Source organism: Pleurodeles waltl, chromosome 3_1 (assembly GCF_031143425.1).
Source record: "Pleurodeles waltl isolate 20211129_DDA chromosome 3_1, aPleWal1.hap1.20221129, whole genome shotgun sequence".
Lineage (NCBI taxonomy): Eukaryota > Metazoa > Chordata > Amphibia > Caudata > Salamandridae > Pleurodeles > Pleurodeles waltl.
In genome coordinates, this window is record NC_090440.1 from 1,343,748,969 (window position 1) to 1,343,762,575 (window position 13,607).

The 13,607-nt window shown below is 46.3% G+C and overlaps 1 protein-coding gene across 30 annotated transcripts in view; it reads left to right on the forward strand.

Moving 5' to 3' along the window:
• Positions 1-13,607, forward strand: part of PHLDB1 (pleckstrin homology like domain family B member 1) — a 397,027-nt gene that overhangs the window by 355,532 nt on the left and 27,888 nt on the right. For 18 of the 30 annotated variants that reach the window (XM_069224755.1, XM_069224758.1, XM_069224764.1 and 15 more), the window contains 3 exons: positions 5,185-5,278; positions 11,637-11,783; positions 12,965-13,184. In XM_069224755.1, coding sequence (XP_069080856.1) covers positions 5,185-5,278; positions 11,637-11,783; positions 12,965-13,184 — 461 coding nt within the window. The remainder of the gene's footprint in view (positions 1-5,184; positions 5,279-11,636; positions 11,784-12,964; positions 13,185-13,607) is intronic. The other 12 variants (XM_069224757.1, XM_069224762.1, XM_069224760.1 and 9 more) reach the window with 1 other exon arrangement.

Below are 13,607 nucleotides of genomic sequence, written 5' to 3' on the forward strand. Positions count from 1 at the left end.
TTAGGGCTGAGTGATACGGGTGCTTTGTACGAGTGAGGTGAGTTATCTCATATAGCGCTCAGTGCGACTTGCGGCACTAGGGTGAGTTAGAGCTTAGAAGCTGTTCGAACTCCCTCCAGCCTGCTTTGCAGTTACATGTCCTCGCAGGGAGATCATCACAGCTCCATTTTGCCCTCCCGTCCTCCAGCCATGACTTCCAGGCCCTGCTCCAGGCGCTACAGGTAAGGGTCAGTAGCAACGGGGGAGGATGCAGAAGCAGGGGGGAAACGGACGCAAGTTGACATGACAGACACAGACTCCCTCTAGTGTGACCCTGTTGTGCACCAGTGTTGAGACCCTGTACTCTCGTGTGACCCGGTTGTGCACTAGGTATCAATACATATTGTGCTCTCGTTGAAGGCTTTAAGTGCGCCCTTTCTCAGACCATAACATTGAAACCCGACTTTGAAACGCGTCCACATCCGGCTCAATGTTCATGTGCTTAATTTTAATAGGGAAAAAAATCAATGGCGTCTCAACAACGACCTTAAAAAACCCTGTTCATAGCTGGATAGCTGAATAGCTTCCACCAGTCTGAGTTCAGGCTGTGGGTGGGTGTTTTGACGGTGTACGATAGTGGGCTCTGAAGTTTAAGCTGAAGGCAGTGTGAATTTCTCACAGTTCCTGTTAGCAGGCCATAGAGGTATGTACACTACATTCACATCCAATCCTAGGCCTCTTGGCAGAGCGTTAGTCTCATATGTGTCAATGGTAATTGAGTGGAAAGTGTGAGATTTGCCGATGAAGAATTCAGAAAGTTGTTCAGAGAAAAAGGGCAAGCTTATCTCTAACAGAGTGCAAGCCTGCAGAAGAAAGTGGTGTGGAGGGGAGAATAGGAGTGTTTGAGATTCTTGGAAGGGCAGAGTGCACCTTACACAGACCTAACTGATGCTTAATTCACAGTCTGGTATTTTCCAAATGAAAGCATTTTCCATTCTAACTATTCTCAACAAATTCAGTGAAGTTATCCATCTATCTGATACAGCCATCATGCTTTGGCAACACCAATAAGTATGGCTTGATTTTAGTATAAATGTTTGTTGTTGAGTGCCATCTCTGGATACAGTAACAGAAATCTCACAGGGAGGCACCGAAATACTGTTCAGGTGGCACACCATTTGAAGCACATTATTTTAGTTTGCATAATTTAATCCACACCTTTAATAAAGCCACACCTCTTGGAAAGGATTCCTAATTAAGTTTCTTTGGTGACACCCTTTTAAAGAACCCTACCACCACTTTTTTCAATCACACTTAAAGCATTGTTTTGGTGGGAAATTGGTGTACTGCTTGACAAAATCCCATGAACTGGTGTACTGCTTGATAAAAGCCTGTGGATTGGTGTAGTGCTTGGTAAGAGCCCATGAATTGGTGTACTGCTTGAAAAGGGACCAGGGACAGATGCATGGGTATTGGAATTGGGTGCTATATATGGCCTGGGCAGACTCCTTGCATTTCAGGATCTGGCAGACAACTGCAATTTGGGCCTGGACAATTTCTCACCTATAATGTTTTGACCGATAGTTTAAAATGGTTGTGGGGGGCCTTCTAAACTCATTATAGCTGCCCTATTGCAGCACTTGGTGTCCCATGGGAGTGGGATATGAACTGTTATTGTTGTAGATCACGTTGAGCTCGCAATTCTCAATCCAATGTACAGATATCAAAGACAAATTGTCATCCAATGGGGACCGCAAACTTCATTGGTGTGGCTCAGATGTGGTCAGCTGGGCACATGTTTTTAGGTTTTGCTGGCATGCATTTGCGTGCTTGCAAAGTCTTTTGTTAATAAACAAAAAAAATCCTAGAAGAGGCTAAGAACACACCCATTGCTTACGTGAACTTACCATTTGCTTATTCCAACGTCGCTCTAATATACCGGCTTCTGATGGATAGCATGTTGTCTGCTTTGACTTCTGCTCTGCTTTGCCGTCCATGCTGTTGTGTGGAGTCTGGACAAAGTACAACTTCTAGTCACTGTTAGTGACCACAGACCAGTGTCCTTCCCCTAGATACTCATCGTTTTGCAAGTATTTTTTTTTTCAATTATGAACAGGCAGTACTTAATTTGTAAATAAAAATGTGCCGGTGCCCAAAGCCCTCCTCTTAAACTTGTGCCTGCTGCAATTAAATGTCCGAACACGTAATACGGAGGCAGCGTAATCTTGAAGCCATCTCGGGCCTCTTCAATCCATTTACAGCCACTTCCTGTCCCTTCAGCTCACTCTTACAGCTTTCTGCTTTCTCCCTGAGTGACACTTTTTCGTTTTTCTATTCCCCTGTCTTTCCCATATGTGTCTTTTGCTCGCAGTAAATGCTTGAGGTAGAAAAATAAGTGCAGGTGCTCTGCACTGGAAACAACAAGCACAAATTAGGCACTGCGACCAGCACTCCATAGGACGCATTAATTTTCTAGACACCAGGAAATAAAGTAATTCGCCCAGAAAAACAGGCTGATTGGCACTGGGGAACCAGGTTGGGGCATAGGCTAAAGTCAGAATGACAGTTGTAGCAGAAAGATAAAACTACTTATTACTCCGCATATGTGCTGAACAGATATTTAAGCTGTGCGCACCCGCTTAGTGGCTTGACCAGTCTCCAGTATGCTTTGGAACTGCATTCAGACCTCTGCTCTGGCGGCAGAGCGTGATTGGGGAGCTGATTAGAGGGCTTAAACAGGGCGTTGTGATGGTCTCCTTGCTCTCTGGCAACATCTGGATTCTGCTGAGAACCTTTGGGAGGGCTGAGCTACGGACACGAATCTCTGAGGTGAAAGCAACAAGTTTGTCCTAGAGGGGTGACATGGTTGGTCTTCCCCGTTGCTGGCTTAATTAGCAAATCAATATGCATATCCAAAAGTTAAACAGAACAACGACAACTTTACCCATGTCTGTCCTTCTAGCTTGAGATGCCCTGTCCCAGGATAGGCTTTTCTACAAGCATGTCTCTCCAGTACATTTGACTATAGTCGTCCTTCTATCACCATTTATTACAGAGTATTAGAAAACTGGAATGCTGGGAGCTCCATTAAAGACAATGGAGTGCTCTAGGCTTCTAATGGCTGGTAAAAGCCCAGAGCTCCAATATTCCAATGTTTTTCACACAGCAACAGCTGTGAACAAAGGCCTCACAGCCTGAGGGGATTCCAGTCCCTTTTCCGTGAGGCCTTTGTTTTATTTATTAGAACATTCTACCCTCTAGTGGTCATTTGTTCTAATAGCCTTATAGTCCTTGTAGCTGAGCTATACCGGCCATTAAAGTCCAGCTCGTTCGTTAATTACCCTCACCTTTGGCTCAGGCCTTTAACATTGGAGCGGGCCATTAGTGGCCCCTATAGCCCACTACAGCGGGCTATAAGGCTATAATAAGTGCCTTGCTAGTCTTACTGTCGCATTATGTAACTTCCCATAATTAGTTGAAACGTGATCATTTGTATAGTTTTGCAGTTTGTGAAGTGCAAGGTGAAACGCTCTAAGCTTATGTGCTGAACTGGAGCAGAGATGTTTCACCTTTTTGTGCCATGGGAATGCCTGTAATCAGACTGATGCCAATTTAATCTTATACTCTACTTCCTGGCACACATGAAATAAGATGCGCACCTAAACTGTTTGTCATATTTCATCTTGCAGGCTGCTGTGCAACATGGCTTAAAGTATTTTTTAAAAGCCCTATGATTCAGTCAGTGCTAGCTGCATCATACTGTTTTTTTCTTTCTGTTTGTTTTGGGCCATGTTGCACATCAACTTGTGGTGCTGTGTAATGTAGAAAAAAAAAGACATTGACAGTAGATTTAGAAAAGGCGAAACTTATTGGCTTTGCCGACCGATGATCGCTTTACCATGTGGTATGGTAGTGGGTGGTAATAGCGCAGACATGGTCGGGAAGGTGGGCAAAGCGAGATTTGAGATGATTGGAAGGTGTCTGTGCTTGGAACCGCAAATGTGCATGGTGGCTTGGATGTCTGGACGGAAAACAAGAAGTATGAATGCCGCCTTGTAGATCTACCGCGTATACTCATTAAACGTCGTTATGAAATAACATGGAAGTTCCCTACTGCACCGCAGATTGGCCGCTGGCTGTGTGAGCTACGGAAGTGGGCCATTTCAGAGGCGGAAGCAATTTATTTGCTTTGCCAACAACGGGCAGACATCGCTCGGGTCATCCCGGGACAAGTAGATTGCGAAACTAGAGACTAAATCGGATGATAGGCCACGACGAACGAATGTATCTAATTTAGCCAAGGGGAGTTGACCTCGATACACTGAATATGGAGAGAAGACCGGCATGTGTGGGTGGCAGGGGGGTAGACAATGTTGGCGCACAGAATATACTGGGCGTTTTAAGTTTGGGGGCGCTGCTCATAAATGCTTCTTCAGATGGATATAGATGGGAGCAGCACCTGTCCACGTAGCAAACATATATTTTTGTGGCCTGTGCCTGTTGTATCAAGTATCGACTCTTCTTATGTTACAAGTTATGTACATCGTTTTCTCTCTTTTTATTTTTATTACTGTTGTAGAATACAACCCTTGTCAGACCCAACAGCCCTTACCTAGTGTTTGAATCTACATCATTACTGATACATCAGTTCGGCAGAATTAGCAATGTTTTATCAGTATCAGCTGATTTACTGTACGATCAATAAATGTGAACACAACAGAAATGAAAAGAAAAACCCTGATGAAAATGTTTTGTTTTGTTTGTTTTTTAAAAAACTGTGCTATTGTTTAGCCCTGTTTTTCACCAGTGACAGTGTACATTGCAGTCGTGTGTCACTTTGTCGTACACTAATGTTAGTGCAGAGTGCACGTGTGTACTCTTGTTTTCTAGTAGGTTCAATGCACACTGCTCTCCTAAATGACCTTATAGTGCGTTAGTGGCAAAGCATGGTGCAGTCTCACTTGCCCCGTTGTGCTCTGGTATCTGTGCGCACTCTAGGACCCTGCCATCCACTAACGACTGTGCACAATGCTTGCCTATCGTGCACAAGTGTAGGTAAACGATGCCCACGTGACCCGATCTCGTCGTGTTGTCCATGCAGACTTCATGTTGCTATCACTCTATTGTGCTCAAGCAGTGTACTCTTGTGTGACCCTGGTGTGCACTAGTGCCCTGTCATGTGACCGTCTCGTGTCCTTGTGCCAGCAGTGCCAGTGGGCTGGAGGTGCTGAAGATCGAGGAGATGGAAAAGATGTTGAAGGAGGCGCACGCGGAGAAGGCCCGGCTAGTGGAGTCTCGTGTAAGGACATGAGTTGTCTCGATTTGACTCTCTATAGCTGTCTGTCGCATCGCTTGTTTTTGCTCCCTGCCTTTCCCACTGTCCCTTTCTCTCTTTCTTGCTTCCTCCCTCCACCCTCTCTCTTTTCCTGTCTGTCTCTTACCTTCGATCTCTTCCTAGTGGTGGACAAGCCAGAGAACTGTAGGGAAGGGCCGAGCCAGAGGGCTGGCTTGGCTTTAGGAGCCATAATAAGAGCCGACAAAAATCATCGTTTAGATCATTTGGTCTATTGCTTTATCTAAGGCCCCCTCCATTTTGCCATCGGCCGTATATTTAAACCTCTTTCCGTCTCTTGCAATCACTTGCTCTCTCTCTTATTTCTTACCGTTTCTCTTTATACTCTCACTTCCTTCTGTTTCTTTCTTTCTCTATTTTCTCTCTTCGCTTCCTTGCTTTCTCCCTCTCCATCTTTTTCTCTTAACCATCTCTCACTTTCTTTCACTCTCGCTCCTTATACCCCACTACCACTCTCCCGCCTCCCTCTCTTTCTGTGCTGTACATGGGCCCGGTAAGAAAATAATGAAGAGAAAACAGATGAGAAAAAAGAGATGGGGGAAATAGAGAGCAAAAGGCACAGACATGAGGATGGAGAGATGCTGGTGTTACTAGGGAGTTGCATGGCAGGATACGGGTGAGAGCGGATACATAAGAGGGAGAACAGAGCGCAAATAAAGGAGGGTGGATAGACCAGCAAGAATGGCGAGAGAGAGGTGGAGGAGACGATGGGTGCAGGAGGGAATGGAGAAGGGAGAGCAAGTGAAAAGGATAAGGGTCACAGATAATGAAGAAAATAAAGGCACGTGGAGATATACAGGGAGTATAGAAAGCTACGAGGGAGGAACTGAGAGAGAAAGTTGAGGTGTGGGCAAATAGGAGATCATGAGGAGGCACGAGAGTGGAGAGAAGCAGCAGAACTGAAAGAGGAATGAATGGTTAGAGTGGTGAGAAGCAGGGAGATAAGGGGACAGTGGGGGGGAGGGGAAAGATAGACTATAGCCAAATACAGATGTAGAGAGACAAGAAGCTGTTTAGAGTTAAGGGGAGGATGGTCATAGGAGAACATGATCCCAGTGACGTAGGGGAGAGAGGAAGAGAGCAAGAGGTATACAATAGACACAGCAGAATGGAAATCTTCAGACGAGGATTCAGGATACCGTGGAGGGAATAAATAGAGGGCTAGATGCATCACTTTCATTAGTGCGACAGGTCGATGGTATCAATGCCCATGGGTCTACAGGCCCCACTTCATTAATATGGCTGTTTTTAACTATCAACTACTTGGTTAGGGTTCTCAATTCCCTAAGTGCATTAGGGCACATAGCACTCTTGCTTATGCCATTGTTTTGAGAATGTGCACAGGGATGCAGGGGGTTGTACTGGGGTCAGGGGGTGAAAGAATCTACAGCTTTTTGCTCAGCTCACATTTGGCTGGAAGATCCAAGGGGGTTCACAAGCAGAGCTGTAGCTGGATATGTGGCTTCAGCCAGGCTCGAGCCTTCTGTGGCTGTAGGAGGCTGGCCTGGTTTGTAGTGGTACCAAAGGGTACTTACACTCTGCACCAGGTCCAGTTATCCCTTATTAGTGTAGAAGAGGTGTCTAGCAGCTTAGGCTGATAGAAAAGGTAGCTTAGCAGAGCAGCTTAGGCTGAACTAGGAGACGTGTAAAGCTCCTACTATACCACTGGTGTCATATGCACAATATCATAAGAAAACACAATACACAGATATACTAAAAACAAAGGTGCTTTATTTTTATGACAATATGCCAAAAGTATCTCAGTGAGTACCCTCAGTATGAGGATAGCAAATATACACAAGATATATGTACACAATACCAAAAATATGCAGTAATAGCAACAGAAAGCAATGTACAGTCACAATAGATTGCAATGAGAGCACATAGGTATAGGGGCAACACAAACCATATACTCCAAAAGTGGAATGCGAATCACGAATGGACCCCAAACCTATGTGAGCTTGTAGAGGGTCGCTGGGACTGTAAGAATACAGTGAGGGTTACCCCAAGACCCTGAAAAGTAGGTGTAAAGTGCACCTAAATTCCCCAGAGAGCACAGAAGTCGTGATAGGGGAATTCTGTAAGGAAGACCAACACCAGCAATGCAACAACAATGGATTTCCAGACGAGAGTACCTGTGGAACAAAGGGGACCAAGTCCAAGAGTCACACTCAAGTCGTGAGTGGGCAAATGCCCAAGAAATGCCAGCTGAGGGTGCAAAGAAGCTGCCACCGGATGGTAGAAGCTGGGATTCTGCAAGAACGAAGAGGACTAGGAACATCCCCTTTGGAGGATGGATGTCCCTCGTCGTGAAGAAGCTTGCAGAGGTGTTTCCATGCATAAAGACCGCAAACAAGCCTTGCTAGCTGCAAGGGTCGCGGTTAGGGTTTTTGGATGCTGCTGTGGCCCAGGAGGGACCAGGATGTCGCCAATTGCGTGAGGAGACAGAGGGGGCGCCCAGCAAGACAAGGAGCCCACTTAGAAGCAAGCAACACCCGCAGAAGTGCCGTAACAGGCACTACGAAGAAGAGTGAACCGGAGCTCACCCGAAGTCACAAAAGAAGGTCCCACGACGCCGGAGGACAACTTAGGAGGTCGTGCACTGCAGGTTAGAGTGTCGGGGACCCAGGCTTGGCTGTGCACAAAGGAAATCCTGGAAGAGTGCACAGGAGCCGGAGCAGCTGCAAATCACGCGGTACCCAGCAATGCAGTCTAGCATGGGGAGGCAAGGACTTACCTCCACCAAACTTGGACTGAAGAGTCACTGGACTGTGGGAGTCACTTGGACAGAGTTGCTGAGTTCCAGGGACCACGGTCGTCTTGCTGAGAGGGGACCCAGAGGACCGGTGATGCAGTCTTTTGGTGCCTGCGGTTGCAGGGGAAAGATTCAGTCGACCCACGGGAGATTTCTTTGGAGCTTCTAGTGCAGAGAGGAGGCAGACTACCCCTACAGCATGCACCACCAGGAAAACAGTCGAGAAGGCCGCAGGATCAGCGATACAAGGTTTCAGTAGTCGTCTTTGCTACTTTGTTGCGGTTTTGCAGGTGTCCAGAGCAGTCTGCGGTCGATTCCTTGGCAGAAGGTGAAGAGAGAGATGCAGAGGAACTCTGATGAGCTCTTGCATTCGTTATCTAAAGAATTCCCCAAAGCAGAGACCCTAAATAGCCAGAAAAGGAGGTTTGGCTACTTAGGAAGGAGGATAGGCTAGCAACACAGGTAAGAGCCTATCAGAAGGAGTCTCTGACGTCACCTGCTGGCCCTGGCCACTCAGAGCAGTCCAGTGTGCCAGCAGCACCTCTGTTTCCTAGATGGCAGAGGTCTGGAGCACACTGGAGGAGCTCTGGGCACCTCCCAGGGGAGGTGCAGGTCAGGGGAGTGGTCACTCCCCTTTCCTTTGTCCAGTTTCGCGCCAGAGCAGGGCTGGGGGATCCCTGAACCGGTGCAGACTGACTTATGCAGAGATGGGCACCATCTGTGCCCATCAAAGCATTTCCAGAGGCTGGGGGAGGCTACTCCTCCCCAGCCCTGACACCTTTTTCCAAAGGGAGAGGGTGTAACACCCTCTCTCTGAGAAAGTCCTTTGTTCTGCCTTCCTGGGCCAAGCCTGGCTGGACCCCAGGAGGGCAGAAACCTGTCTGAGGGGTTGGCAGCAGCTGCAGTTAAACCCCGGGAAAGGTAGTTTGGCAGTACCCAGGTCTGTGCTAGAGACTCGGGGGATCATGGAATTGTCTCCCCAATGCCAGAATGGAATTGGGGTGACAATTCCATGATCTTAGACATGTTACATGGCCATGTTCGGAGTTACCATTGTGACGCTATACATATGTAGTGACATATGTATAGTGCACGCGTGTAATGGTGTCCCCGCACTCACAAAGTCCGGGGAATTTGCCCTGAACAATGTGGGGGTACCTTGGCTAGTGCCAGGGTGCCCACACACTAAGTAACTTAGCACCCAACCTTTACCAGGTAAAGGTTAGACATATAGGTGACTTATAAGTTACTTAAGTGCAGTGGTAAATGGCTGTGAAATAAAATGGACGTTATTTCACTCAGGCTGCAGTGGCAGGCCTGTGTAAGAATTGTCAGAGCTCCCTATGGGTGGCAAAAGAAATGCTGCAGCCCATAGGGATCTCCTGGAACCCCAATACCCTGGGTACCTCAGTACCATATACAAGATAATTATAAGGGTGTTCCAGTATGCCAATGTGAATGGGTGAAATTGGTCACTAGCCTGTTAGTGGTTATGCTCTCTCTTTGCTTTCCAAATTGTCACTGAGGTTCTGGTTAGCAGAGCCTCAGTGAGACAGTTAGTCATCACACAGGGAACACATACAGGGCACACTTATTAGCACTGGGGCCCTGGCTGGCAGGGTCCCAGTGACACATACAACTAAAACAACATATATACAGTGAAATATGGGGGTAACATGCCAGGCAAGATGGTACTTTCCTACAGTGGCTCACCTACCTCTGTCCCTTACCTTTCCATATGTCTGGTTTTGTCATTCTCCATGCCCCTTTGTAGGTTCCGCCAGCACAGCGCTTGTGTTGTACTTGCAAAATCACTTGTAACTTACACATAAAAAAACTTAAAAGGGGCTTACAGACCACCTATTACGTACTATTTGTCACTTCGATTTCCTTACTTTTTTTGGTTATTTTGTGTCATTCCATGTAGCTTTCTCTTCATCTGCCCTCCTCTGTTTCTTTTCTGTAGAATTTGGACCACCTTCCTGTTGAAGTATTCATCCGCTTTTCCTCCCAAAGTCTGACTTTCTGGCTGTAACTTCACAACCTCTGTGCCTACATGTCATCAAGCTCTTCACTACCCACAACTTTCTTTTAAAAATTATTTAAATGAAATCAGACACCACTCTTAATCCTTTGCTCTATATGTTTATACATTTAGTTCTGCCTCTGTCCGTCATTTTGTCTATCCTTTCTCTCTACTCTGCCCACTCTTCGCTTCGTGCATGTGCCTGCCGCCCCCCTCCTTTCTTCTTCCTTCATCCCTGCCCTGGCACAGGCGTCATGCAGCCACAGAGCTGGATTCTTCTGTCTCTAGATACATGCATGTAGCAACAAGGACATTAATTTTGACTTGGGTATCAAGTCTGGCTTAATGTAATGAGTTGTTTGGGATCTTGAAGTACAAACTGCAGTAGTCACATTCAGAAGTTAGCACAGATGAGTTGTCAGTGTGTAACTCTGTACTTGCCAGTGGGGCTGCCAATCTGCTACAGCAAAATAACAATTGCAGATGTTTACTTCTAGAACATCTTAAACACATGTTCTGCTTTGCTAATATACTACACCCTGCCTTAGGGACTTGATAGGCCTATTTTAGGGCTGACTTACACACATTAGAAATGGAGTTTGGGCTTTGCCATTGCTTAAAATGGCAAGGTCGAGTTAGTAGTTTAGTACTGCCCATCCAGTCTTCAGTGGTAGACTGGAGTCATGTTTTAGCGTGTCTCACGCAGGGAGGCACAACAAGTGCTGCAGTCCCTGAGGGAATACTCTAATTTAGAGGCCCTGGGTACCCCTGGTACCGTATACTAGGGACTTATAAGTTTGGCTTATACTTAATTGGCATAGTCTATTAACTATGTACCGTTTTAAGGCTTGGAACACATGCCCTGATTCCTGATTAGCAGGGCTCAGGGCATTTCAGAGCCATTACACCAGTGCCCAGTATTCAATATGGGGCAAAGAGGGTGGGTGAAACCCGCAAAAAGCCTGTTTCTATACAGTCTCAATCAGCATTGACATTGCTAGTATATTTTCCATTGTTCCACCTTCATTTCGAAAGCTATCTAAAACCAAGGTAATACCCATGAGGTTCCACTGCCCCCTCTTCTCCGTTGTTCTTCTCTTGCTTTACCCATTCTCTCCCTCTTTGTGATTTCCTCTTTCCAGTCTCAGTTTCTGACTCTTCCTCTTCCTGTTTTTGTTTTTCTACTTTCTCTCCTCTGTTTTCACTCTCTCCATCATTCTTTTCTCTATACCTTCTTGCTCCTGTTAATTTTCACAGGTTTCTTCTCTGCCTCCTTTATCTCTTTTACCCTTTTATTTCAACCTCTTCTTTTCCGTGACTACCTCCACTCTGATGTGGTTTTTCCATGGTGCTTCACACCTGACTAACAGTGAGCCCAGAGTCTCTACATGAACGTGAACAGAATATAGATGTTTGATGCAGGATTTTTCCTAGACTAGGTTCTTTCTTGGTGCAGTGGGCCTCAGTCTGTCCATATGCCTCCACCCTTTGAAGGGCTAACTCGAATCCTGTTTTGTTTGTAGGAACGGGAGATGGAAATGAGACGGCAGGCACTAGATGACGAGAGGAGGCGGAGAGAGGACCTGGAACGGCGCCTGCAGGATGAGACAGCCCATCGACAACGACTGATAGAAAAGGAGGTCAAAATGAGAGAGCGTCAATTCTCACAGGTGAGGGAAGACCAATCACCTCTGGGCTGTTTGCACATGCACATCTGGTGCTGGTTTTGTGTATTTGCTTGGGGACCTGCAAAGGTGCGTTCACAGCTGTGCACAGACCTGTGTAGGGTGTTGGTGTATTTGTACCTGGGCTCCAATGTACACCTGCTCTGCATGACTACAGTGTAGGGAAATTGCTATATTGCATTCTCACGTTGCAACTATACAGTCGCTGCTAGTGGAAAACTGCTTGGACCTTATGGCTTTAAACTTAAATTTAAAGTGAAGTACCCATCTTATGCTGAATTTAAGATGGTTACCCTCCGCATCTACAACACTCCTAGTACTACTTCCACTCCTAGAGCCCTTTGCCTCTACTTCTTCCACAAGTCCTTTTTCAAGCACTAACTGCACCCTATCTCCCTCCCCCGCAGTTATAGTGTCCCAACAACCTCAGTATGCCAGTAGCTCCCACCTGGCCCAGCACCTCTGGGCACTTCACGGCCCCAGGTCACTCCACCATGTCAAAAAGCCCTATCATGTTCAAATACTCGCTAGTATTCATGCACTGGTTAACGTTTCTCAAGATAATAGTTACACTGACTAGTATTGTGGACTTGTATTGTCAAGGGTCATGTAGATTCCACTGGGCCCAGACAAACTTTCAGTTACACTGGTGTAGTTTGTGTAATTTCTGGCATTTGGCATTTAGCTTTGTGTGCATAATTCCAAGAAATTACAACACATGGCGTAATTGGGGATTGCTCAGATAAAAACAAATCTGTTGCGGTAGGGCTGAAACACCGCAAACATCACAAGAGGCTCTTGATCACAGCACTTGTGTTTTTTGCTCAGTTATGTTAGCGCATGTTGAGTCGAGGATGCACCTCACTCGAAAATAAAAGCTCAATGCCAGATATGTGGCTCAGGTAAATTTGTGTAAATGTTTCTGACATTGTGTAATTATACTGATGGAAATTGAGTGACTTTTGCACACCCCTAGACTCCACCAGGGGATGGCACCTATAAACGGATTTAGAAGCATTTTGTAGCCACCAGTTGGTAAAATTATGCTCATCATATAGCCCCAGGTTTCAAAACTGTTGGTACAGATGGGCAACTTTTTCTTCACTTTCTAGTATCTGTATACTGGTTACTATTTCTGACATGCTTTTTTCCACCCTTACGTGCAGGCGCGGCCGCTGACACGGTACCTACCGATCAGGAAGGAGGATTTTGACCTGAAGACACACATTGAGTCATCAGGACACAGCGTAGATATGTGCTGCCACGTGATAGTCACTGAGAAGATGTGTAAAGGCTACCTCACCAAGATGGGTGGCAAGATCAAGTCATGGAAAAAGCGCTGGTTCGTCTTTGACCGGCTGAAGCGCACCTTCTCCTATTACGTTGGTGAGCTATTGCATGCTGATGAGGTGCACTCAGGGATAGGGAGGGACTTAGGAGATGAGGCATTTCAGAGAGGCTCTACTCATACAAGAGTGAAACAGTATCTGAACTCTGCTTTTCTTATGCATTGAAAAGCTCACCATTCCTTTCTTGCGGAGTCCAACACCACACCTCATCTCAGATCTCACAGTCTTGAGTGTGGGAACACATGGATGACTGCTTGTTATGTACTGTTCTGCTGTGAACTCTGCTGCTATGTTTTTCAAGGGTTGAGCCTATGAGTGCATGCACTTGCGCATGTGTGGCACTCTTCTTTACAGCCTCGTAATTCGTCCAAGCACTGCTGGCATCACTTCTGTTTCTCTGTGTGGAGCAGGGATCAAGCACTAATTGATGCAACTTACCCCTCCGCAGCTCCCGATGTGA